Source organism: Aythya ferina (assembly GCF_964211825.1).
Source record: "Aythya ferina genome assembly, chromosome: 10".
Taxonomy (NCBI): Eukaryota; Metazoa; Chordata; class Aves; order Anseriformes; family Anatidae; genus Aythya; species Aythya ferina.
In genome coordinates, this window is record NC_140306.1 from 12,159,580 (window position 1) to 12,183,078 (window position 23,499).

General features: G+C 50.0%; 1 protein-coding gene across 2 annotated transcripts in view; it reads right to left on the reverse strand.

Moving 5' to 3' along the window:
* NCKIPSD (NCK interacting protein with SH3 domain) overlaps positions 1 to 23,499 on the reverse strand; it is a 46,920-nt gene that overhangs the window by 15,548 nt on the left and 7,873 nt on the right. Inside the window, exons 1-5 of one of the 2 annotated variants that reach the window (XM_084531181.1) lie at positions 18,572 to 18,683; positions 12,806 to 12,918; positions 11,854 to 12,055; positions 8,072 to 8,159; positions 5,702 to 6,330 (exon numbers count right to left, since the gene is read on the reverse strand). In XM_084531181.1, the coding sequence (XP_084387307.1) occupies positions 5,702 to 6,330; positions 8,072 to 8,159; positions 11,854 to 12,055; positions 12,806 to 12,918; positions 18,572 to 18,610 (1,071 nt within the window). In that variant the 5' untranslated portion in view covers positions 18,611 to 18,683. Of the gene's footprint in view, positions 1 to 5,701; positions 6,331 to 8,071; positions 8,160 to 11,853; positions 12,056 to 12,805; positions 12,919 to 18,571; positions 18,684 to 23,499 lie in introns of those variants that run through there. The other variant, XM_084531180.1, reaches the window with a different exon arrangement.

Genomic DNA, 23,499 nt, shown 5'->3' on the forward strand with positions numbered 1-23,499 from the left:
CTTCCCACGGGGCAGCAAAAATTTGCTGCAGCTTCACAAAAGCAGCTCAGTGTGCACCATGAGCATCAGGCACCCCAACCTCGCTGAGCCCCAGGGTTATTCCCTGCAAAACAAGCAAGATGTTGAATGATGTAAGGGTATCGTAAGAACTACCTGGTTTCCTGAATGCAGAGCAAGATCAGGAACCGGCACAGGGAATGGGGCTGATTACAGATGATGAGCTTAGGCAGCATTAGGAGAGGTAAGAACTAATTTGCAGAAGAACCTAAATTACATACACAAGGGCTTGGCAGCAGTGACAACAAACAGCAGGAGATCAGCAAGGTGGAGGAGAAATGAGCTGAGAAATCCAGACAACGGGGCTAACCAACACACCGAGACCGAAGCCTGAGCAATTTTGGGATGAAGCTGTCTTGCAGCACGCGGTGACAAGTCACAAGCACTCGGTGTGAAGAGGCCTGCCCTGCTATCAGCCAGGGCACCCCGCTGCCGCGCAGCATCTTCACCCCCCAGACACCCAGAGCGGATTAAATCCTGCCCTGGCACAGCTCCTTGCAGCAGGTCGGGCGCACAGCTGGTGGCAGCGAGCTTTCAGCAGACCTCACGTTACCAGCAGAGTGACTTTGCACAGAAAAACAAGCCCGTGTCCTCCGTCAGGGACAACAAACAGCCACACACCCGAAATAAGAGCAGCAGGCGCCTGCCAAGCGAAGGAGCACGCGCCCCTCCCGTGCATCGACAGCCCTGCAGCCTTCTTGGGAGAACGGCTCCAAGTTTATTAACTGTAACATTTAATCTGCTTTATTAGCGACAGGATTGTTAGTAATTTGCTCCGTGGTATTTGGGGTGTGAACTAATTAAGACTTTGATTCAATGCCTCAATTATATAATACGAAAATATTTTTGTTGCGGCTGCTCATTACATAATCTTTGCCAGCAGATAATGAAGGAGCACACACACAGAAGTTTAATTTTAAACATCTCCCTTAATTTTAACAACTCTTTCTTAAACTACCGGGGAGCTGCGGATGGCCAAGCAGCTAACCGGGCAGCCAGCAGCGAGATGGGACAGACAGATTTCAGGAAAGGAACACAGACAAGTCCGTGCTGGGTGGTGTTTGAGCACAGAGCAGGTTTGCTAAGGGCTCGCTTGGCTCTGCCACCACCCTCTGCAGGAGGACCTGCAGCACCACAGCATCGCCTCCGGGCCTCACCTGCCCCAGCTGCCAGAGAGGGCTCCCCTCTCCTGTACCTTGGTCCACTGCTGGGGTGTCCTGGGGTGAGCACTTCATGATTACCTGTTTTAATTGGTGATAAGAGGCTTGATTCAGCCTCGTGTCACCAATCTGCTTCCTCCGACCCCTCACCTGCAGCCCTTACACCTCCACCAAGCGTCGAGCTCCTACAAGACTCAGAGGAGATGAACAGTCGTGCAGTCGATGAAGTCGTACAGCAGCTTTTTATACAAATCTGAGACAAATCTGTATAAAAGTGGGGTCCTTCCCACACTTGAGGGGGACCGCTTTGGGAATTCCCTTCGCTGGGGTGATAAACCTGGCCCCTGCTGGGATGTGATGCTGCGGGCAGGCACGGCTGCCACACACAGGTGCTAAGGGGACAGAGGGGAGCTGGGCTGGCTCCCACCACGCTGGCCATGCTTTGGTAAAGTCTTCACAACCTTTGCTTTCCAGGTGTGCCCCCTGCAGCCCAGCAAACGTTTGCTGTGCAGATGTCCTGGTCTCTCTCCGGGTGACCGCAGCCCATCCCCATCCAGCGCTGAGCGCAGACGGCTGCCTGGCACGGGCCCTGTGAAGGCTGCTCCTCTAGCAATTAGCGAGCAAAGGACTTGCCGAAGCACTAATGCATTCCTCCCCCCTCCACATTCACGTTTCTTACAATATCTCACTGAGGAGGAGCCCTGCTTAGATCCGCTAACAGCACAGCCAGATGAGTCAGCCTTGAAAGCACTCACCCCGCTGACTTCCCCATTATCCCAGGGAAGCAAAGGGACAAAGGCTCCCTCGGAGAAAAGCCAAACCCCAGAGAAGCATTTGTGTCTCGTTAAAAGCAATTTCTGCTTTAAACAGAGCCGAGCCAAAGAACGAAGGAGAACTGAAGGCAAGAGGCAGCAAGGACTCAGGGGCAGAGCTGGAGGAGCACGGCCACGACTCGCTGGGGCCAGCAGCTGGGTCATGAGCACACACCGGTGATGGGGCACAGCCCAGCCCTGCAAGGGAAGCCCTCTCACCTCCCACCCTGACTCCCTACCTTGCTCCTCTGTCTCCAGCACGGCCAAGAGCCGTTTGACCTCACCCTGCAGCCCGGGCAGATCTCCAAGCCCCAGCCGAACGCCAGGGCTTTGTCAGCAGCTTCCGAGCTTCAATCGGAGGCAACCGGAGATGGCTGAGTCACAAGTGGCACCGCTAATTCAGTAAAAAGCAGGTAAGTGATTTCTAAGCACGCTCACTCAAGGTGTAGCTATCTTATTAGGCGATTCTTCTTGCCTCACACTCAGCTTAACAAATCCCGAAATCGACCTCCCTCGACAAGACAGCTGCGGTGCTCTCCCCTCCTCTCAGAGGGGAGATAATTCTGCAGAGCCGACCGCAATCAGACATCGCCGATATGTACTAATTCCAACGATTCTCTAGATGCTTGGAAATCAGGCAGCATCTACACTACCTTCAGCTACAGCCAAATTTCAAAGAGTTCCCATGAAAGCCAGCTCCACTTTATCGCTTACACGGTCGCTGCGGCGATGCATTTGAAAAGAGAAGGAAGAAAAAGGAAGCTGTCAGCTCCCTTGGCTCGTTTCACCCAGCCACCACCCTGCTCACAAGGAGGGGACATTGCCAAGGCCAGGACAACTGGGCACTTCTGCTCCCACGGGCCAGGCTTCCCATATTTCTGAGATCTCTTTTAAAAGAGATGAGCCCCTCGGGGCTCTCCTTGCCTGAGCTGTTCTCCCAGCCTACCACTGCAGCACCTGCCCAAGAGCTGGGGTGCGAGGCTGCCCCAGCAGAGAGGTCTTTTCTCCCTCCATAAAACCCTCTTCTGGGTTGTGCAGATTCCATGGTCGAGGAGGAGCGAGGTAAATAAAAGGGAAATGCCACCACGATTCAACCTTCTGAGAGCACTGGGAATAAGAGCGAGGTAATGGATTCCTGAAATTGATTTAGTAAACCAGTGATTTGACTTCAAATTAAGACTGGAACAAGAACAGAAAGGATACAACTAATTAAAGGCTGTGATATAAGAGGTTGAAACAGGCATATCTACTATCACCACAGCAAAGTTTTAATCAAGGATAAAATCTCACTTTGTTTTAGGGGGTAGAAAAAAAAAAACTTGAGAAAATATGCAAAAGTATCAATGGTGTATTTGCATGGATTGGGGTGTAGAGGGATTTCAAAAGTTACAAATTAAAGAAAAAACGCCCTTGACCTAGAACAGACGACTCAGCAACAAATCTACACGGAAGCCCCTGAGATGGTGGCATGATTTGGCATACTGAACACCACAAAGTCTACAGCAATGATTTATACCACTAACCTGGGCTGCTTGGAGCCACAGCAGCACAGCCACCTTGCAGCTAGAGCTGCTCTTTCACTCTAGAAGGAGCAACCCCACCCAGTACCAGGCTGCTGTCCTTCAGCAGAGACATCTCTGTGGGATGCTCAGGAAAAACGCACACCCTAACCACAACATTGACATCAGCAGAGACAGGCAGACTGTGCCAGGCATTTTTAAGCCTCACAGATGTCCTAAGAGCCCTATCTATCAGCTGCAGGTAGAGCCATCCTCTCCCCTGCACCACCGTCAGAATTTCTTCCCATGCCTTCCAAGCTGGTTGCAGCGATGGCCATGGAGCAGGTTCTCAAATCCCAGCTGCAGAAACCTGGCACACCAACACCTTCCACAACGGGACTTCTGTGGCATTACGTTCAACACCTGTTCTCAGGATACAATAAAGATAAAAATAATATCCACATCTTGTCCCCGATCCTAGTAACAGAGTCAGAGCCAAAGCATTTGTGTGAAACAGCTCTTTTTTTTTTTTTTGTGCTGAATCTAGCCCACACATTACCCTGCATTGTTATTGAAGCAGGAAGCAATTAACCATCGGGTTATAGCCACAAACTGAGGGCTGCTGATTGCTTACAGGACACTATTCCAGGAGACATTTAACTAGATCATGATTTGATCTGAAATTTGAATGCCAGTAGTTTTCATATTCAAATGCCTCCGAGCAGTTCATTATAATTTTGCCATCAGCAATGGAACTCCAATCTTAGATGTTGATAGGAAACGCACTCCTTGGGGCTGTATTTAACAAGTGGGAGCTAAAACTTATTATCCCTTCAACTAAAGCAGCCTAGATGTGCTTTGCTGTTTCAACGACTGCTGCAAGAAGTACTCTTACTTCCCCCTTCTGTCTGTACCAGAGGAAGGAGGAACGATCTGATCATTTGGTATAAGGTTTAGAACAAGGTCAAGGTAGTTCTCTTCCTCCAGTGGATGAAAAACTACTCTTTGGCAGTTGTTTGGGAAAAAAAATAGGGCTGAGGAACGTTTTAATGTAATAATAGAGATGTGAAGTACACGTCTGCGGGAAACGAGTTTTTATCACTCTGATGAAAGACCAAGCCAGACAAATACAGGCTTTGGGTACTCCACAGTCAAGAGAGACAAAAACCATGTGGATTTATACTACACATGGGCATGCTGAATCTATGCAGAGTATAAGTAGAAGTAGAGAAAGTTTTTCTACAGTAGAAGAAGAGAAAGTTTTATACAGTGCCTTATTTTGTTAAAGGCTTTTATTAAAAAGCACTTAATACTATGGCTCCATTTTCCATAGCTTCTGTTTGTTGCATTCATAGCAGAAGATACCTCTTTAAAAAGTCACTGTTCATTTCTCTCTGATTTTATGCTGCCACAATTGCTCTCCATAAGCTTTCACAATCAGCAGTCAACAACATGCGTCAGAGTAAAAAGAGAAGCAAAAAGAGTAAATTTTCTTATTTATTTCAGTCCCCATCCATCTTTTTGCCACAGCCACATGCTGGAATAGTTCCTCTCCTTCTTGTTTCTGCACAGGTACAGTGAACTAATGCTAAACCTTCAACATAGCCTCACTGGGTTCTTCCCCGGTCTTTGACAATAAGCCTCTTGCGATTTTATTTATTTTTCCCTTTTAATTTTTTGAGTTCTTTAGTGTCCCTCTGCAAGCTTTCACTCATTAACAACAATCATGACTGCTAAGCACAGACTTCATGATCTCCCCTTCCCATCAGATCACAAAACACTCCCAAATAAACCCTACTCGTTTTCTCAGAGCACGTCAAGTCCTGCTGCATCCCCTCCACGGCTGCTCAGTCACCAGCACTGCCCTTGGGACCTGGAAGGCTGTCATCTCCCAGCGATGCACTCGTGTGGTTCAATTCACTGCTGCCCACCTCATCACCTCTCCCCCTGCTGTACCCTCCTCCAAAGCACCCACCCCTCCACCACCGCCTCCCAGCTCCAAGGGCCCTCTCACCCCCAGCTCCAAATTCAGGTTTAAGCAGGACACCTGCAGCTTGTTTGGGGAATAAACCTCCCTGCCTTCCATTCTCCAGGAGAGAATTTTTCCTGAGCTCTTAACATGGGTGCTGCAGCCTTTCAGAGCAGCCAGCCAGCAGCACCCTGCATGTGTTACCTTACTCTCCACCACGGAGATGAGAATCTGCTCCATGATGCCGCTGGTTACCGGCACGGAGCTCTGGATGTGGCCGATCACCACACCGATGGCCACGCGGGACAGCTCGTAACTGAGGTGGGTGTTCCTGCGGACCAGCTCGATCAGCTCGGCTCCTATCGTCTTGGGAACGGATGCCACCAGCCCGCTGGGTTCTGGTGGCGCCGGCTCCACCGCAGCCACCTTCTTATCCTCGAGGCAGAGGGAGCTGAAAGCATCCAGGCTTGCCGGGGCCGCCGGGGCGGCTTTCTTCCCCTGCGAGGCCTTCTCCCCGTCCACGGTGTGGGACCTCTGGACGCCCCCTTCAGACGGCGGAGCCGGGGCAGCCCGCTTGCTCTGGGGAGATTTGCTGGCCCCGTCCTTCGAAGAGGTCCCGTAACGGGAGTGGGTCACGGAGCCGGCGTCCAAATTGCGCGTGATGGTGGTGTGCACGCTGCGGCTGGGCACGGGGGGCGGCGTGTTGGCAGGGCTGGAGGTGGCCGTGGGCAGAGCGGTCTCCGAGGCAGAGGAAGCGGTGTACAAGGTATCCAGGGACGTGGTGCTCATGGACGAGGCACTAGAAGCTGACCCGGGGATGATTTCCACAGCGTCTGAAAAAGGGAAACAATTAAAAATGCCTTAGCAACTGCATCAAAGGAGAAAAGAAAAAAAAAAAAAAGGAAAGAAAAAAAACAAATTGCTACAGCGCGGTCCATTAAAAGGTTCATTGTGCATGCTACCAGAGCAGTTTAACTCCTCTTCCTGCCTCACTTATCTCAAAGCAAAATTGTATCAAGTTCCCTCTGGAGCATTCCCGCACAATCACCTCTTTAGAAAGGGGAAAACTACCCTATTGAGATGAATACCCTTCAAAGGGCTTAGTGTTTTACACAGGGGAAAGGAGGGAGGCAGAAACAGGGCTAAGGGACAGAAAAAGTCTGGCCCCCTCTCCCCAACTATGAAAACAGACGCTTGCTTGGGCAAACACTGGAATATCTTCACCTAGAGCTTAGGGATGTCACCTGCACAAGTATCCCTGCTACCTTGCAGGGTTTGTTTGGTTTGATACAACTGCTTACGTCCTTGCCTTTGGGCAATATATTCTTCTCCTGCACTAGATGAGGCACCAGTGGGACAGACATGTGAAACGCCTCCCGTGTGTCTCACAGCCAGCACAAATCACACCCTTTGCTGCTCCTTTGCTGGCCGGACCCCAGCCCTCCTGCCCTTTGTTTCTGGAAGCCCTCCACTTGTCCAGCCACCGGTAGGAAGGCTCCATCTCATGGCTAAGCACAAGCTATGCAGAAAGGATGGACCCCTCCCTCCCGTGGTGGGGGGTCAGCACCCCTTTCTTCCTCCTCCTCCCCTTCACAGAGGAGCACGCACAAATTACAGCTCCCACGATGTTTCATTAAATTAAGATAATGAGTTCAAGGGAACTGACCTTTGCCAATTCCCACTACCATGGTGAAAATGGCTCAATACCATTACGGAAGCTGGTGCCAGCCTCAAGTTTCCATCATCTACATACATCTCAACAGATCTGCCCTGCTTCTCAGCAGGGGAGCGAGCTTGAAATGAGCTGTGTCACTTGCTGCGTATCTATCACAGCACAGGAGAGCCCTTGGGCAAGCTGACAGCATCTTAGCAAAAGGGCTGCTCCTTGCCAAAAGGACTGCTCCTTCCCTCTGCCAGCCCCCTTCTGCTGAAGGTGGAGAAGCTCCTGTGCTGGCCCCGATGTCTGGCTCCACTCAGAAGTGCTCACAAGTAGCGGTCCCCCTGCCTGCTGGCAGCACGCACGTGCCCTTGGCATTACTGCTGCTTCTTACGGACACCGTCTGCTGATTTTGTGAAAATCTCATCTGACCGCTGCACAAAGAAAGCACCCAGCAGGCAGGGAGCCAAAAGCAGACCTCAGCCTGTCCCAAAAGCACTACCAGTGAGCTCCCCCTGGTGAACCACCGCACTTAGCACAGCCTGGAGAAGTCCCAGTGCCTTGTCAGGAGAGACACAGCCACCAGGCTCCCGTACCCCAAGGCAGTGCACTGGCCAGATCAGCTGGGTGAGCAGTCAGAAAGGCTGGTCTGAGTCCCAGGGAGACACCATACCTGGCATCCCTCTGTGGCCAGCAGGAGAAAGCACTGTGCCAGGCTGCCAGGGCCCCCCATGAACCAGAGGACACACAGAGGAGCACTGGCCACCAGCTCGACACCTCTGGGGCTGAAACCTGTAGGAATTTATTCCCCTGCCATCCTGCTGGCACCAGAAGGATGCATTTCTAAGCAGAAAGCAAAAGCAGCTGGTCACCGTGCCTGTTTCTTGCCCACGATCCCCACAGCAGGCTGTCCTTACTTTTCGCGGGCGCAGCAAGCTGGGCGTTCTTGCGTTTCTCTGGAGGTGGGGGCGTGATAGGAGCAGCGCGCCGAGGCTGCGGTGGGATCTGTAAGGGAAGATTTCAGAGCAATCAAAGGAGGCAGACAATAAAGACATTCTCTGTTATGAAACCTCCTTTCTTGTGTGCGTGTGTAAATTTGTCCTTACATCTCTCTCATCATTCCGGGAAGTTTCCTCGGGAGGACAGATATTAATAGGCGGCTTCCTAGAAGAACAAAGCAGGACTCAAACCTGCTTCATCCCCTCCCCGTGACGGGAAAAGCAGCCCTTGTTTAATTGCTGTGTTCAGCAGCACACAGCACACATGTCGTGTAGACCTGTCAAGCATTTACTCCTCCTTTCTTCCAAATGCAGTCCCACACACTCACCGTGACTTTACATTACTCTCAATAGCTCCGCAGAGGCTGCAAACACCGCGCGTATTTAGACACTCTTCTGGAGAGATCCATTACATCAGCTACAAATACCCTTGCAGAAAGACAAAGCCAAGGGCTGGAGATGTGTAAATGCCTTTTCCATGCTTTCATTGCTATTCTGGCTCACGCAGGAGGGAGAAAATAGGGCTGGACCCTCTGTGCAATCCTACACTACCTAGAACAAAACCCGCGGGGAGAGGCTTTTGCTGGGGAGCTGCACTAACTCTGCTGTCCCTGCTGCACGTCTCCTCTGCTAGGAATGCGGAGAGAGGAATGTGCAAGTTCCCGTGCTCTGATTCAGATGCCGTGATCCCCGACAGCTCTCTCGCTCAGAATCTCCCCGGTGAGCTGCAACCTCAGGTTTAACCTCTGCTCAGCAGGAAGCTGAACACAGCGGCCAAACTAAACAGAAGCACATTGCATCAGTACCCTCGTGCCCTGGGTCTGGACATGCACATCTGGGTCTCTAGGGACTTCTGCCTGAAACGTGCCTCTGCTTTTATGGGATATCGCGGTTGCTGCCTGCAGCAAAACCATTCGGCTCCGAACGGGAAGGGAGAGGAGGTGATGGGTGAACGTCTCTGACAGCCCAGGCTGGCACCAGCTGGAATCTGCCATCACACACTGATGGTTTTCCAGGTTTCTTTAGCCCTGAAAGAGAAGCCTTTCTGTGAACCGGACAGAGGAACCTTTAGAAAAGGGTTTGGTGATCCCCTTCTCCCACCTAACACCTAACGTACCCAACCTTTCACTACGTCTCATAGCAAGGCACTTCTTCACAAGTGCCTTTAGCCAGCAGATGACAACGAGACACTGCTGCAAACTCCCAGGCTGAGCTCTGCTGTTATTGTCAATCCACCTCTCACTGTTATCTGGGCAAAGTGCTATATGATACTCGCACACAGAACCAGATGGAATCCAGCAAGCAGGTACTTGGCCTTTTTAAAAGCGATCCAAAAAAAAGAGACCGCACAGCTGAGAGCACCAAAACTGATCAGGAGGGGCTCTGCAGCCTGCAGCTGGAAGGCTGGTCCGAAATCTGGAAAGCTCAGCTGTGCTAAAAGCACACCCCTCTCCCCCGACGGGCAGAGCTACCAGCACGCGCCCGAGCTGCTTGGCACAGCACAGCCACAATTCCAGAAGCAGCAGGATTTAGCAGGCAGGCGGGCGCGGAGTTTAGAGCAGCAGCATGACATTATTTGGAGACTGCTAGGGGTGGGTCGTTCTGGAGTATTTCCACGGCTTCAGCCTCCCTTCCAAATTTACCACGCAAGTTTAACAGAACTACTACGGATTAGTGTGTAAATTAATAGATGTACGGCTGCTGTTAGCTCAGAGCCCTACATAGCCTCATGCCAGCAGCTCTCCAGCCCCGTGCCGCAGCCCGAGCGGCTGCAATGGGAATGTGAAGCATCGAGTGAATTTCGCAGCATTAATGCCTGCCCAAGCTGCGAGCCACGGCACGGCCAGGCGTTGGGGGGTGACAGATGGCTGCCCGCTGCCTTGGCCCTACGCTCCAGTCACCGAGTGGGTTCAAGCAGAGGTGTACAACACCAAAATCCTCAAGGGAAGGGGAAGAAAGGGGAGAGAACACCCTCTGTGCAGCTGCCGTGGGGAAGGTGGCCATACAGGAGTCCTTGCAGCTCTGACATCTCCTGTCCAGAGGTGAGAAGAGAGGATGGAGCTTGCCAAGGGAGCAGGGAGAATATTCCAAGAGCCCAACCTGCTCCTTTGGCAGCTGGTGTAGAGATGCCCCCAATTCCTGCCCCATGCTAACTACAGAGGAGAGACTCAGCTCGGGTGCCATCACCAAGGACTTTTATCTAGTTCAGTCCCAGGGGAGCAAAGCTACCAACATTGAAATTTGCACTTCAAAAATCCTGCTCAAGTTTTCATATGCAAACATAAAACGCACCCGAAAATCTAAAGCAACGAAAAGCACATCCCAAGACTTCTGCTTTTCTGGAGTTACTGATAAAAATGCAGATTTCGGTAGGTCTCTTAGGCAGCTGCATAACCAGATACAGTGGAAGAAAGCTATGATGCTTCCTCCATTTTCGTATTTTCAAAGCATACAGGAAATTCCTCTACCGAGCATTTATAAGATCAATGAGCCCTTTCAGCACAGGGCAAAGCTAGGATCCCTACGACTGCACCCTCAATGCCACCCGGACAGAAACAGCTCTGTTAGCCAAGGAGTCAGCCTTGCTCCTTTTTGGCAACCAACCAAACCACAGGCCAGATAAAGAAGGAAAATCAGCACGGTGAATAGGCCTTAAAGTGCTCAATTTTCTTAGCTTAGAATGTGGAGGCTTGAGAATGGAGCTGGTTTGGCTGCCCAGAAAAGAAAACTAAGGAGAAAAATGGGGTTTGTAGGGATCGCTGCGTGCTGCACAAGCCAGAGCTACTTTTCATCTCTGTAAACTTGCAATTCTTTATGTGTAAAAGAAGCCTCATCTGCTAGGAGTGACAGTGTATCAGTGCCTTATAAACACTGCCCATTTAAGATAACTGCTTGGAGATGAAGACAAACTACGGTGTATATCATCATCTATAGGAGAAAAAAAAAATCTTTGCGCTCATCCCTGCTTAGCCTTTAGCCCTAACATCCAGCAGTACCCACACAGCATAATCTGCCCCATCATTCTTCCTGAACAACTGCTGCATCCGTCCTCGTCCTTGGCTATTTCTCTGAAGCCTCATTGACGCCACACGGTAACCTTGGAATTGTATACCACTTAGATTAAAAATACAAAATCCGCTCTAAATCATATTCCCTGCATTTTATCTTTAATTCAGCATGACAAGGAATATGCAGACAAAGGATCTTTTTTTTTTTTTTTTTTATATATAAAAAAGAGTAGTAAACATTGGCAGCCACAGCAGATAAACACTTAAGAACCAAAGATGGTATTGTGCAGATTTAACAAGGGGGAAACAAAGCAGTGCTCAGTCCTCGGAGGGAGTTCTGCTTGCTTACATCAAAGCTGTTTTGCAAAGTATTCTCTGGGGAGCTTGCAACTCTTTTAGAAAGTCATCAGGAAACAGTCACGCAATCTAGAGCAGCACTTGCACATCACCAAAAGATCTTGGATCTCGTCAAGGATCCCAAAAGCCATTACAAGTGTAAACGACAGAGGAACTGTTCCAGACTTCTTGGATAGAGCACAGGATCAATTTAGAGCACCCAGGGACACACTGCAACAGCCCCAGGCAAGCAACACAACACCTGATACACTTCAGCTACAAAGGCATTTTATTGAACAAGAAAAGCAATATCACACCACTGAAGGAGGGACCTAGAAGGTATCCAGCTGCTGTTACCTGGTAGGGACCTTCATCCTCCTCCTCAAACTCTGTGTTCGGAAGACTGTGGTGTCGCTCGTATCCTGTCCGGCACACCCCGTTGGGCTGCCGTGCCACATCCAGATGGTGATCGCTGGAGGACTGTGTCATAACCATCCCCTGCGGGGTGGGAGAGTGACTTTTGCGGGACACAGTCTCCTTCCGGTGATGGATCAGTTTTCTGAAATGGAATGACGACATCAGGAACAGCAAAGCTAAAGGACGGGAGCGACTGTGCTGAAACATTTAAATGATATATTGCTTTGGGGTTATATATACCAGAATGGGTTATATTACTCTGAGTACCGACTCCAGTTTCATTAACAACTAAGGAAGCACTTTTGGGGGAGGAAGGAAGAGGCTTTGCAAGAAGCCTATGATTTATTCATCACTTCACAGGAGAAAAATGCCTCTTCCTCAAGGGAGAGTCACATATTGCATTGCAAGCTTCAGAAATTGCCTGCACTTTAGAATCACTGTTCAACTGAGATTAAACCAGTGTGCCTCAGTGCAGAGTGCAAGGTGTCAGAGGAGGAAAAAAATAAAATTCTCCTCACAAGCAATTATTTGAGAACATTTTAAGGGCTCTGTGCCACATAGCTGACAACCTCTACAATTCCTGGCTGGTGGAGAAGAGAAAATATAGCCAGAGAGGTTTTGGATTGCTCTTCTAAGCCTACAGTGCAGCTAAACGTTCCCTCTTCTTTATATGTACAGGGCGAGAGTGGCAAGACCAAAGCACTGCTATACTGGACATGGGCAACAGGAGTAGCATCAGCTCAAGCACTGGCCAGCTCTGAGCACATCAGCACTTTGCAGCAGAGTGACTCAGATCAGTGACATCCAACTTCTCCTCCAGGAACAGACAAAACACCCATCACACGGTGAGCACCCTCCACCTGCACCTCACCCAGACTCCCGTCCTACTTACTGAAGGACATCCCTCTGCTCCAGGTTGTACTTCCCTCCATTCTTCATAGCCGCATTGTGCACAGCCTCGATGGCACGGTCGATAGACTGGAGAACCACATCTTGCTCCAGCACCTGAGAAACACAACATCCTGCACATTACCGTACTGCTACTGTGACTTTTTTTGGAGGGAGCATCAGAGATTATAGCAGGAGAGATAGCAGTACACGAAACCCACAGAGCAGACACCGTGTGAGCCGAAAGGCCAACAGGCAGTTCCCTGAGTCTGAATCTATCTTGTGACAGACTCACTTCTCCCTCTTCCCTCCACAGGGAGCATACGTGATTCCGTGCTTCATACGGAGTTTGCTTTCCAACCATAAGCCTGGAAGGGGTAAAGTCCCTGTGTGGAGCTCCAGCAAGCACAGCGCAGCCCTGCTGTCTCCCTCACCCCTCCGGCACTGAAGTGCCACCATCACTGCAGGAAAACCAGGGCAGAGCTCCAGCAGCACGCAGCAGCCCCGGGTACTCGGCCTGCTACAGGGATCCTTCGAGACCCCATTACTGCAAGCTCAGCTCTGGCTGCTCTCACTGCCCTGGCTAGAGCAGACAGGCAGCCATGAATATCACAGGCCCAGCCACAAGCTGGTGGCCTTCAGAGCCACCCGGCTCTGGGTTGGCATCTTTGCTTTTTGTCTGTTTTTCTTGACGGTTGTTTTGCAACTTGAAGCAGCTTTTCCAAATCTCCACCCAAACTGTCATAGCAACATTTATTCCTCCTGCCAGCCAGCTTAGCACTCGTTGCTGCAGCTGAAATAAACACCAGCCTTGAAACAAGAAATACCAAAAGGCGTCATTCCCCGAGCTTATGGGGGAGGCTGGGCGAGAGCTGTGGTGAAGGGGCAGGGGAATGTGAAGCCGGTTTCCAGGCCTGGGATGTTCTCCAAGGCTTTATCCACAGTTGACACTTCTTCAGAAGAAAAGACCTTTACAAGAAAGAGGCTGAAGGCAAAGGACGTGCCACTGGGCCTTTGCCCTGTGTTTAGCAGAGCCACAGGCCATCAGCGCCATCTCCTCACCACCACCATCTCCTCTCATGGCCTCAGCCCCTGCACACAGGGGGTGAGCAGGGGCAGAGGGGGGAGCTTGGGCTCCAGCACCCGCCACAGCTGTTTGAAGGCCAAAATCCCCTTTATCTTCACTTGCTGTGCCCCCCTCCCTGCACCACAGCAGCCATTTATCCAGCCAAGGAGCGGCTGGAATCTCATCAAGGATGCACCTTAATTGGCCTTAGGGGGCTGCCGAGTAGCAGAAGGCAACCCCTCCCTGCAGGGGCCAAAAGTGCCTGCCTCCGTAGCACTGGCATGCAGCTTCCTGATAAATACACTATGTATTATTTATATCCTGATTAATTACTAAACCAAACGTGAATTAACAGCGACTGCAGACTGTGGAAAAGAAAAAAAAAAAAAAAACAAACCAAACAAGGTGAGGATGAGAGGCCTTCTCTGCAATATTCAGCTTTGAAAATGAAAAATTTAGGAGGAATTTTGTTGGCTGTTTCCCCAGGAAAGGAAGAAAGAAGAAAACAATGCGGGAAGTCTTAAAATAAATTTAAAAAGCAGGTATGTTAAAATAAACCTATGAAGTTCATTAAGGTATCTAAGCAAGGCCAAAAAACCACTGTGAATGCAGCTTGAGAATAAAGCCTCCAAGCGGCCCCATCATGGTGAGAATTTCACCACCTGACTGCAGCTCTAAGTAAGGAAATGCAGCACAGCTCATTTCAGTGCATTCAAAGGGGTGTTGGAAGGAAAGGCATGTTATTACATAGCTTTTGCTGACTTCCCCATGGTTTAAGCGAACCCTACTTCCCACCCTTGACTGAAAGCCCGTACAGATCAGCAAGGGCAGCACTCGGTGTACCCATAACACAGCTGCCCCTGGCACCACAGCCACAGAAACCCGCAGGCTGGTGCCGCTGCTCGCTCTGCGTGATGCCATTTGTTACGGAGACGGTGCTTCTTTTCTGATAAAGCACAGCATTTTCACACTGATGCAACAGTGCTGTGACAACTGGCTTTTTGCCGCTGTGCTCTTTCCTTTGTTTTCACCACCCAACCCTCTATTAACGCAGCCCTGTCAAAAAGGGATTGAATAAAAAAGCAGCATTAACTTGCCACTTGCACTTTATGATGATGTTCATGCTGCTCATAAACTGTGTCCCTTTCCCTTGCCCGCTGGTCTGTTCAGATGGCAGATCTTCAAGCACAGGGGCAACTCACACTCAGGGTTTTTAGGATACGCAGCACTATGCTAATCAACTCAAAAAATACAAATCAACATCCTGCATAAATCAGCAATTAGAAGGAACGAGTCAGCCACTTGCTCCTGGAGGTTAACCAAAACAGCACTGCTTTGTCTGAAGAGGATGGGGGGGAAAAAAACAAGCCCACTGCAGTTAAAAGGAGCACAGAGTGCATGGAGGTAAAAGCCAGGTCTGCCAACACCTCAGCAACTGCTTCCCTCTGCTGAGGGCTCGTAGGGTGACCAGCTCAAGGGGACCCTCCTGCAGTGGCTGGGAACCAGAGACCCCACACTGCCAGCTCCAGCAGAGACTCATTCACCTGCCGGGCCTGGCACCCGCTCTTGAGGAAGCTCAGAGCTCGTTGGACACACGCAGGCACAGATCCTGGTCACACAGTGCATTCCTGAACCTCCTTGCACACTTATGTGCCATCCTGGAGACCTATGGCTTTGTCACCCCCCTACGGCCTGCAGAACATGGACACTAAGAGCAGGGAGCAGAACCAGCAAGCTAGTGCAAGGGAAACTCACACCACTGTCCCTACAGGGTCCTTCACTACAAACAGCCCTGTCCCCTCCCGCACTCGAGGATACACAGAGATGAAACCCTGCTCATCGCAAGCTAAGCTCTGGCTCAGACGGGAGCAGATGAAAAGGGCACGGCTGTATGGCACGCTGTCAGAGGAGACGCCGCACAAAGCCCAGGAATTCAGCCAGATTTATTGTAGTGTGCTGGTAATGGGGGCTGGAGGAGCCCTGAGCAGCCACTGCATCAGGCTAGCTGTTAACTGAACACCTTAACAAATCCCCTAAAAGGCACAGGATTGGCAAGGCAGTGGAGATCCTGTGGGGACAGTGTCTAAAGGGCAGGCCCACATGGGATGAAGGTGCGTGGTGGCACCCGCAGGCTCTTGTTCAGCAGGGGTGGCACAGACATCTGTGCAATTGGAAGCAGCAGGATTTTTTTCTGCCCAAAGTGAAAAGAGAGGGGTATTTGGGTGATGCAACGATACCTCTGAAGAGCCATTCCCACTGCATCTAATTCCACAGAGGAGCAGCCATCACCCTGCTGTAAGATGCCCCTGGTCTCATCAAACGTGCTGCAGCAGAGAAACCCTGGGCTCTATGAGCAGCCTGCCAAGGCCAGTCTGGGTATACTATGGGGCTGAGAAAGAGCAATCACCAACTAGACTGGTTAATGGGATGCCTCGCACACAGCCCCAGTTGTGGTAGAGAATCAAGGGCACTTCCAGCACCCAACAGCTCCCCCCTGCAGGTGAGCTCCCCTCCAGGAAGGAGTTACATCTCAATTAGACCCAGGAATATCACAGAGAAATCTGAATTTCTTCCTTCATAGCCCGGCGAAGGAGAATTACAGCAGCATCAATAAATCATTATTTCCTCTCTCCTTGCTAATAACATGAGCAAACAGAGGCTCTCCCCAGAGCCGCCTGCCAATTTCCTTCTGCCCCCGTCTGCAGGAGACTCCCCACGTGAGGAGGGGCAGGCCCAGGCCCCAGCTCCTCGCGCCTCCCTCCCCACTCCTGAGCCGGGAGGGGACAGATGCCTCTCCCAGCACCACAGATGCTTTCAAAAAGCATCTTTCCAGCACATTTTGCAGTACCTGAGTGTGGCCGATGCTGGGCACAGCCATGCTGAGGGTGCGGATGTATGTGTATGAGTGAGGATGTGTTTGGCCCTGCAGCTTGTGTTGCTTTCATCTTCCGCACACTGGAAAAACACTGCCTCAGGAGAAGCCTCCCCAGAGAGGAGACGTGCACAGGATGCCTCCTTCACATGCCTCTGCCTTCCCCGTGTGCAGAGGAACAGGCTGAGGAGAAAACTGAGCCATTCAGAAAACACCAAAACTGCCAGTGTCCTGGCCAGGCAGGTAGCACCATCTCCTTCCCTGGTCTCCCCAGGGTACCCAAAACATCGTCCCCCTCCCTCCTTGTTTTGATTTCTTCCACGTGCATGGCCTGGCTCAGCACCTGTGTTGTTTGAATGCAGTCACATGGAAGAACTTGCTCAGTAGTCTAGAATAATCATACCTTTCAGAAAAGCATTTTCTAGACAAACAGGTTGACAGCTGCATCAGCGCACCAAACACAGGCTGAGCCACCCTGTGCGTGCAAGACTCCTACATTTTATGAAAGTGGCCCATTAATGTATGGCAGGCTTTTCTTTGCCTCTGCAGGAGGCTGATCCAAGGAAAACAGAATTTTTTCCCTTGCCTCCCCAGTTTTTCATGATCAAAGGCGCTTGCTCTTCAGCATGTGCAGGAATCGGTGCCCTCATTTCAGCAGCTGCCAGCAGCAGCTTTTGCCATAATAGCAGCACCCAAGCAGGGCTGCTGATTTTTACCTTCACGTCATTGCTCCGGCTCTCATAACAAGACAGACAAAGTTTTGTCTCCAGTGACAGCTCAGTTTTCATGCAGCTGCACTGACACGGACTACTGCTGAAATTAGGATATTTATCCCGCTAGCGTACACAGGCACAGACTGGGTCTTTGTTGCTCAAATCAGGGACAAACACCACCTCTTAGGTCACACGCAGTTCGTCCCCAGTCACCGCCCGACTGTCTGCACACTGTAATCCTTCCAGATTTACATGATCGCTGCAGCAATTTACAAAAAAATCAACCAGCCTTTGTTCTGCCAGGCCTGTGACAGAGAGATGTACCCAATACAAGTTCCTGCTTCTGAAACACACAGCTCATCAAAAAAAAAAAAAAAAAAAAAAAGATTTTAAAAAAAAAAAAAAAAAACACAAAACTCAGCTCATTTGTATCACTTTTGGAAATTCAGCTCTTTCCTCTTCCCCTTCTTACAGCCCCAGTCAGAATTTTTTAGTCCCAAGGCTGTTGGCCAAGAGATAGGCATTAACTTATTCTCATGGTATGAATATGCTGTGCCTTGCGGCACTTAAAAACGCATGATAAAAATGCAAGTGGAACAATGGGCAACTGTCCTGGTTACTGAGCAAATACCATGAGAAATGCTCCTAAATAACCTGCAGCATCTCTTCCTAGCTAGTGAGCAAACAAAGACATGGCTGAGCTCTTCTGACAAAGAGTCAGCCCAGAAACAGAGCTTGAATTCCTGCTGATACACGCCGGAGTGGGTTTTTACCAGATCAGTGTTTTCTGCTGTACGCTGACAGCAGCTGCTGAAGCGGACAGCGCGCACAAATGAGAAATGAAGAGAAAGGATAGCCGGGGAAAGGGCTTAAGTTGTGCAAATCATGCTAAAGCAGAAGCCAGAGTCCCTGGCAAGAGAGATGTACTAACTAGGGACAGCAGAGGCACAAGTGGCACTTGGAATACACAAAATCCCAGAGGCAGCAGAGGGATGCACAGCAACCAAGCTTCGACTGGTCTGCAGCCAGAGGCCGGTTTCTCCCTCGGCAGCAGGCAACTCTGCAGTCAGAGAGAAGGTGGCAGAGACACTGAGGGACAACAAAATGCATGCAACCCACCACTGCACACGTGCACTTCCGAAGGTGCCAATGCTTCATCCAGAGTCTCTCCAGCCATGCTCAGACCCTGCTTACTGGCCACGATGATCCCGTGCAGCTGATCAGCAGAATCAGCCCCTGCTTCCTTCCCTTTGCAATTCTGTGCCCTCCAGTAACCAGAACACGTCTCTTAAGCCAAAACATGCTAAGTGAATAAAAGCACAGAGACATAGGTTTTTTAAAACAAAGCAGTCAACACTTACTTACATATCTTGCCATTCCCTGATGCCTTAATTCCTACGGCTCCCAATGCTTTGGGAGACTTCTCTGCCTCTGTCCCAGGCGAATAGCTGCCAGACAACAGAGCTCCCCCTCTCTTTAAGGTTTAGCTGCTTAATATCCTTTTGGCACACAATTGTCAAGAAGGGAAAATATCAGGCATGATCAAGTAACAATCGCTGCATCTGTGCAAGGCAAACATGTTTCCACATACATATGTGTGTGTATATATATATTTAATATATATTTTAGAGCTACCATCTGCTACTTACTGAAAAAGAAAACTGCAGATATAGTCTCTACGCTGCAGAAAGTTCAGGACTACGAACGAGGATATATAAAGGTGGAAGGAAAGCTGCTGCAGTGAAGTGCAAGAAGCTATTCCAGGACTTCTGACATATTAGCAGTAAAAGAAAAAAAATACAACAGTTGTGCTAGTTCTTCGCAGTCATCTTTAGTCTCCAGTTTGGTAGCCCAAAAATACCCACTGCAGATGCCCCTCGTTTCTCAGGGAGATTCAGTACAGCTCCTAGGTTACACGCATGCAGTTATTGCGAGAGCATTAAGAAGAATCTACACGAAGCATGATCAAAAATGCAACTAATTCGTGACTTCCCAGAGTGTTGGAGACATGCAGGGCAGACTACAAGTGTCAGGCCATATTTATTTTGATCGAAGACATAGATGTGAGTCAAAAACCCAGCTGCAGAAATGCTCTTTGCAGCTGATCACGTTTGCCAAGTGTTGCTTAGACAAGAGGCAAAGATGGAGCCCAGAAGAAACAAGCCTGGGAAACCACATGAGTTCTTGGTTCCTCGTTCAAGAAGGAAGGTTCTGCTTTCTCAAAATATGTTTCTATAGAAGGGATTGTAGCAAAACGCTGGGAAGGTAACAGTACTACAAGAGGCAGGACCAGGAAATCCAAGTTTCTGCCACGGAGTACATTTCCAGCATACAAGAATCGACTAAGTAAGGTTTTCAGAGGTCAAGCACAAAAATCTGCAAACAAGTTGTCAATGCCACTGACGCATAAAGCCAGATGCGAGAGGAGAACATGTATGTGTGTGTTCACTGAAGGGGACTTTCCTACCGCATCCCCCAGCCTGACACAGATTTCAGACAGCTACGTGAGACGGAGATAATAACTTGTGGTTCATCTCCATTTCTGATTTACCAGCTTTTCTTCCAAAATCCTTCCTCTCCTGTGGAATGGCAGAGGGAGGAGGCAAACTGCAGCTACGCTGCTCTCTGGGCATAATTAATGCACTGCCAAAAGCCAAAACGGCAGACAGAGTGTGAAGCTCCTCTTAGCGATGGAGCAGAAGAGGGGGCTGTGACAGAGCGCCCAGCTGCCCTCGCAGCCCACGCTGGAGCAACGGGGAACATCGGACAGAGGAGTCAGAGGCACGGCGGCTGCCAGCAGTGCTGGCCAGGGATGAAGGGAGCGGGGAGAGGAGGGCTGACAGCTCCAGATCTGAGGCAACACAGAGCCAACAGATTCGGGCTCAAACAATTCAGGCCTGTCACGCAGAGAACAAGCACGGTTTTCCGGTGCCTGCTGCACAAACAGCCACACAGACTTTAATAAAGGCACTAATGAGGGAAAGGAGGTGCCATCCTCACGGGGCAAGCACAGGGAAGTCCTCAGCTCGTTTTATTCCCAGACAGGTACAAATTGCACAAAATCATAAACCAAACACCGGTCCCCAGGATCTTTTTTAGCAGCTCCTTCCCACAAAGCTGTCACCGCAGGATGGAAACCTGCCTCGTGTTACCAGCAGCAAACCTGAGAGAGGCCTCGCAAAGCTCTCCCCAAACAAGGATTATTCTGGTCGGGAGGATGAAAGGCAGCCTGCCTGCCGCAGGATCAGCTGGCAGTCTGGCGAGAAAACAATTTTCCAGCGTCCCAGGCTCTGTATGCAGAGAAAAAGCTGCCTCTTCTGCTGTGAAGGGATGTGGTTTCCCCTTCAAGCCCCAAAAATCAAAAGAAAGCCAGTAGGGTAGAATCAGAAACCACATTACGTCACCCAGAAAACCCAGTACTTTCCTCTGTAGCAAGCACCTCTTGTCTTCAGGATACCTGCACGTCCTTTTGGAAATGCAGCTTATCGCGGTAATGGGATCAGATATGACACCTATACTGTGAGATAGAACAGCCCCAAAAACACTATACAAAAATCCCTGAACATTTGTCATGAGGAGTGGAATTGCTCCACGCAACAGCAACCAGAAAAGCCAGGCCTGCAGTGTCACCATGCCCAGAGAGAGCAGCACCACCCTCCCAAGGAGCAAGGCTCCGTTCCAAGGCAGAGGGATGGTAAATAGTACTCTTACCATCATCCTTTCTAACAACCCCGAGCACATCAGGTAGACCGAGATCCTTGAGGGCTTCTCCTGCTAATGATATTTCAGGCCAGGGACCCAGGAGAGCAAGCACACTTATGAAGTTTTTCCAAAGTAGGTACCCCAAAAAAAACACATCTCATTTCTATATAACGCTCCCTCACCACAGATCTCACCAGCAACGTCTTTACTGTCCACAGCCTCCCTGGGTCACAGGCACAGGTATCTGAAGTATCAGTAGTAGGAGAGAGACCAGGATACCTTACAGTACCCAGCCACCCCCTCCCCAGCACCTTCTGGCTGCACAGATCAGCTCCACCAGTGCCCCCAAACAAGCCTTTCACCCCAGCACCTCCCTCTGTCATGACATAAACCTGGGTGCAAAATACTCCTTAAGGGATCTAAACAAGAGCTAACTGACTCTTAAAAGGCACGTCCTGCTTCACCACCCTGCGAACAGGTCACACTTCATCCCAGGCTGCTGGTGGTACAGGCTAACCATAAGGCCTCTGCAGACAGCGAGCAGACCAAGGACCTCCTCTCAGGGCCTGCACACAACCTGACAACTGGGCTCAGGACAAGATTCAAATGCTCATTTGCTCTCAGGTGGGCCATTAGGAACACCTGAATGACGATGGGCATCGCCTTTTTCCCCCATCACCACAGACTCTGGCACCTAGACGTACTGGCACGCTCCAAGCTGTGCTCCCCAGCAGGGGATGCTACTCACACCACTGCCTTATTAGCACACTACACACAAAAGCTACCCGAAGTTAAGCGCGCTGGCTAATTATAGCAAAGCCATTTAAAGACCATTGAGGGTGCAGGTGCAGGGCAGCGAGGGAAAAGGCATCGGAAGGGCTGAAATATGCCCCAGGCTGCATTGTCAAGAGGTGGATCACGCTAATTGGCCATACACAAAAATCCCAAGTATGCCAACATGCTTATTAGTTAAGAGCTGCTGCTGCAAGCACATTTATTCCTGGTAAAGGGGATGCTTCTGCTGAAGCAATCAGCACCGAGCCACTACCCAAATTCAGGGAGTTGACGCAATCGAGCTATCTTGGGACAATGAGAAATCTAACATGAACTCTTGCCCCAAAAGGAACAAAGACACCATCAAGACCCATAGCTGCATGTTACAACCAGAACTGTTATGTGCATGACCATAAAGTTACAGCATAAGCCCCAAAAAAAGTCAGAAATCTGTGAAATAAAGACCCTGCAGCCTTGTGAGTTGCTTTTTGACTGGCAGATGGTGGGAGTGGACAATGCACTATTTTTCTGTGCTGCAAAGCTTAAACACAGTGACAGTTTCCACATTGACCTACAAAAGTATCTTGAGAATTGCAAGTTTAGCTATGTTTATCAGTGGAATGAGGCTAACTTGCTGTTATCGTCAGCTTCAGTTCAAGAACAAATCCGTGGGTTGTTTAGTGTTCTTCTCCCCCCCGTAGAGAAGATTAAAGGGTTCAACTAGATTTGCTGACATTTCACCCATAGTGAAGTAGGAGGTGGGTCACAGAAGAAAAGCAATTCATTAGTGTCCCACACTATCTGCAGGAAAAAAATAGCCTTCTGCCCCAGCTGCAAGTTATAATCCCATCTCCTTTTGCAGCTTAGAATGGCACTGGCTCCCCAGAAAACATGAAGAAATTGGAACAGGAGAGAAATGTCCTCTTAGGACATTGTGCTAAAGGCAGCAGAACAGCCATAATCCTGTTTTCCTCACTTCCCAAGGCAGCGGATAAGAAAAACCTACATTTGTTGCACTGCTCACTTCTCAGGCACAAAACTTTCACCCCGACTCATTTGCCTTATTACAGTATTGATTTCTCACGTCCACCTTCTCACATGCCCCATTCACCCTTGTCAGCTTCCACTTTGCTCAACAGCACGAGAGCAAATTAAAACGAACACGTTGCAGGAAGCCTTTCCAGCCCATCTCCAGCACGACAAATCCTGTGGGAAGGGAGTTGGCCAGGACTTAGCTCATCTCCAATAGCCAGCTGGTGGCCCCTACATGGGGGGACCTGGAGAAGGACCCTCTGCTGCCAAAGACCCCAAGAAGTGGATGGAGGGTGCCTGATAGCAAGAAAGAGGCAACAAGAGCTCTCACATGTGTGCTTTGGGCAGCCCACACTGACTGCCTCTCCCTTCTTTTGCCCTCCAAACACCTACAGGTTGAGCTGACTGCTCTTCCTCACACATTCATGATTTAGTGATGGGACTCAGCAGGTCAAGCTGGTGGTTAGTGATGGACTTGATGCTCTGGAAGGTCTTTTCCAGCCTAGATGGTTCTGCAGACCCCATGGCCCAGCTGCCAG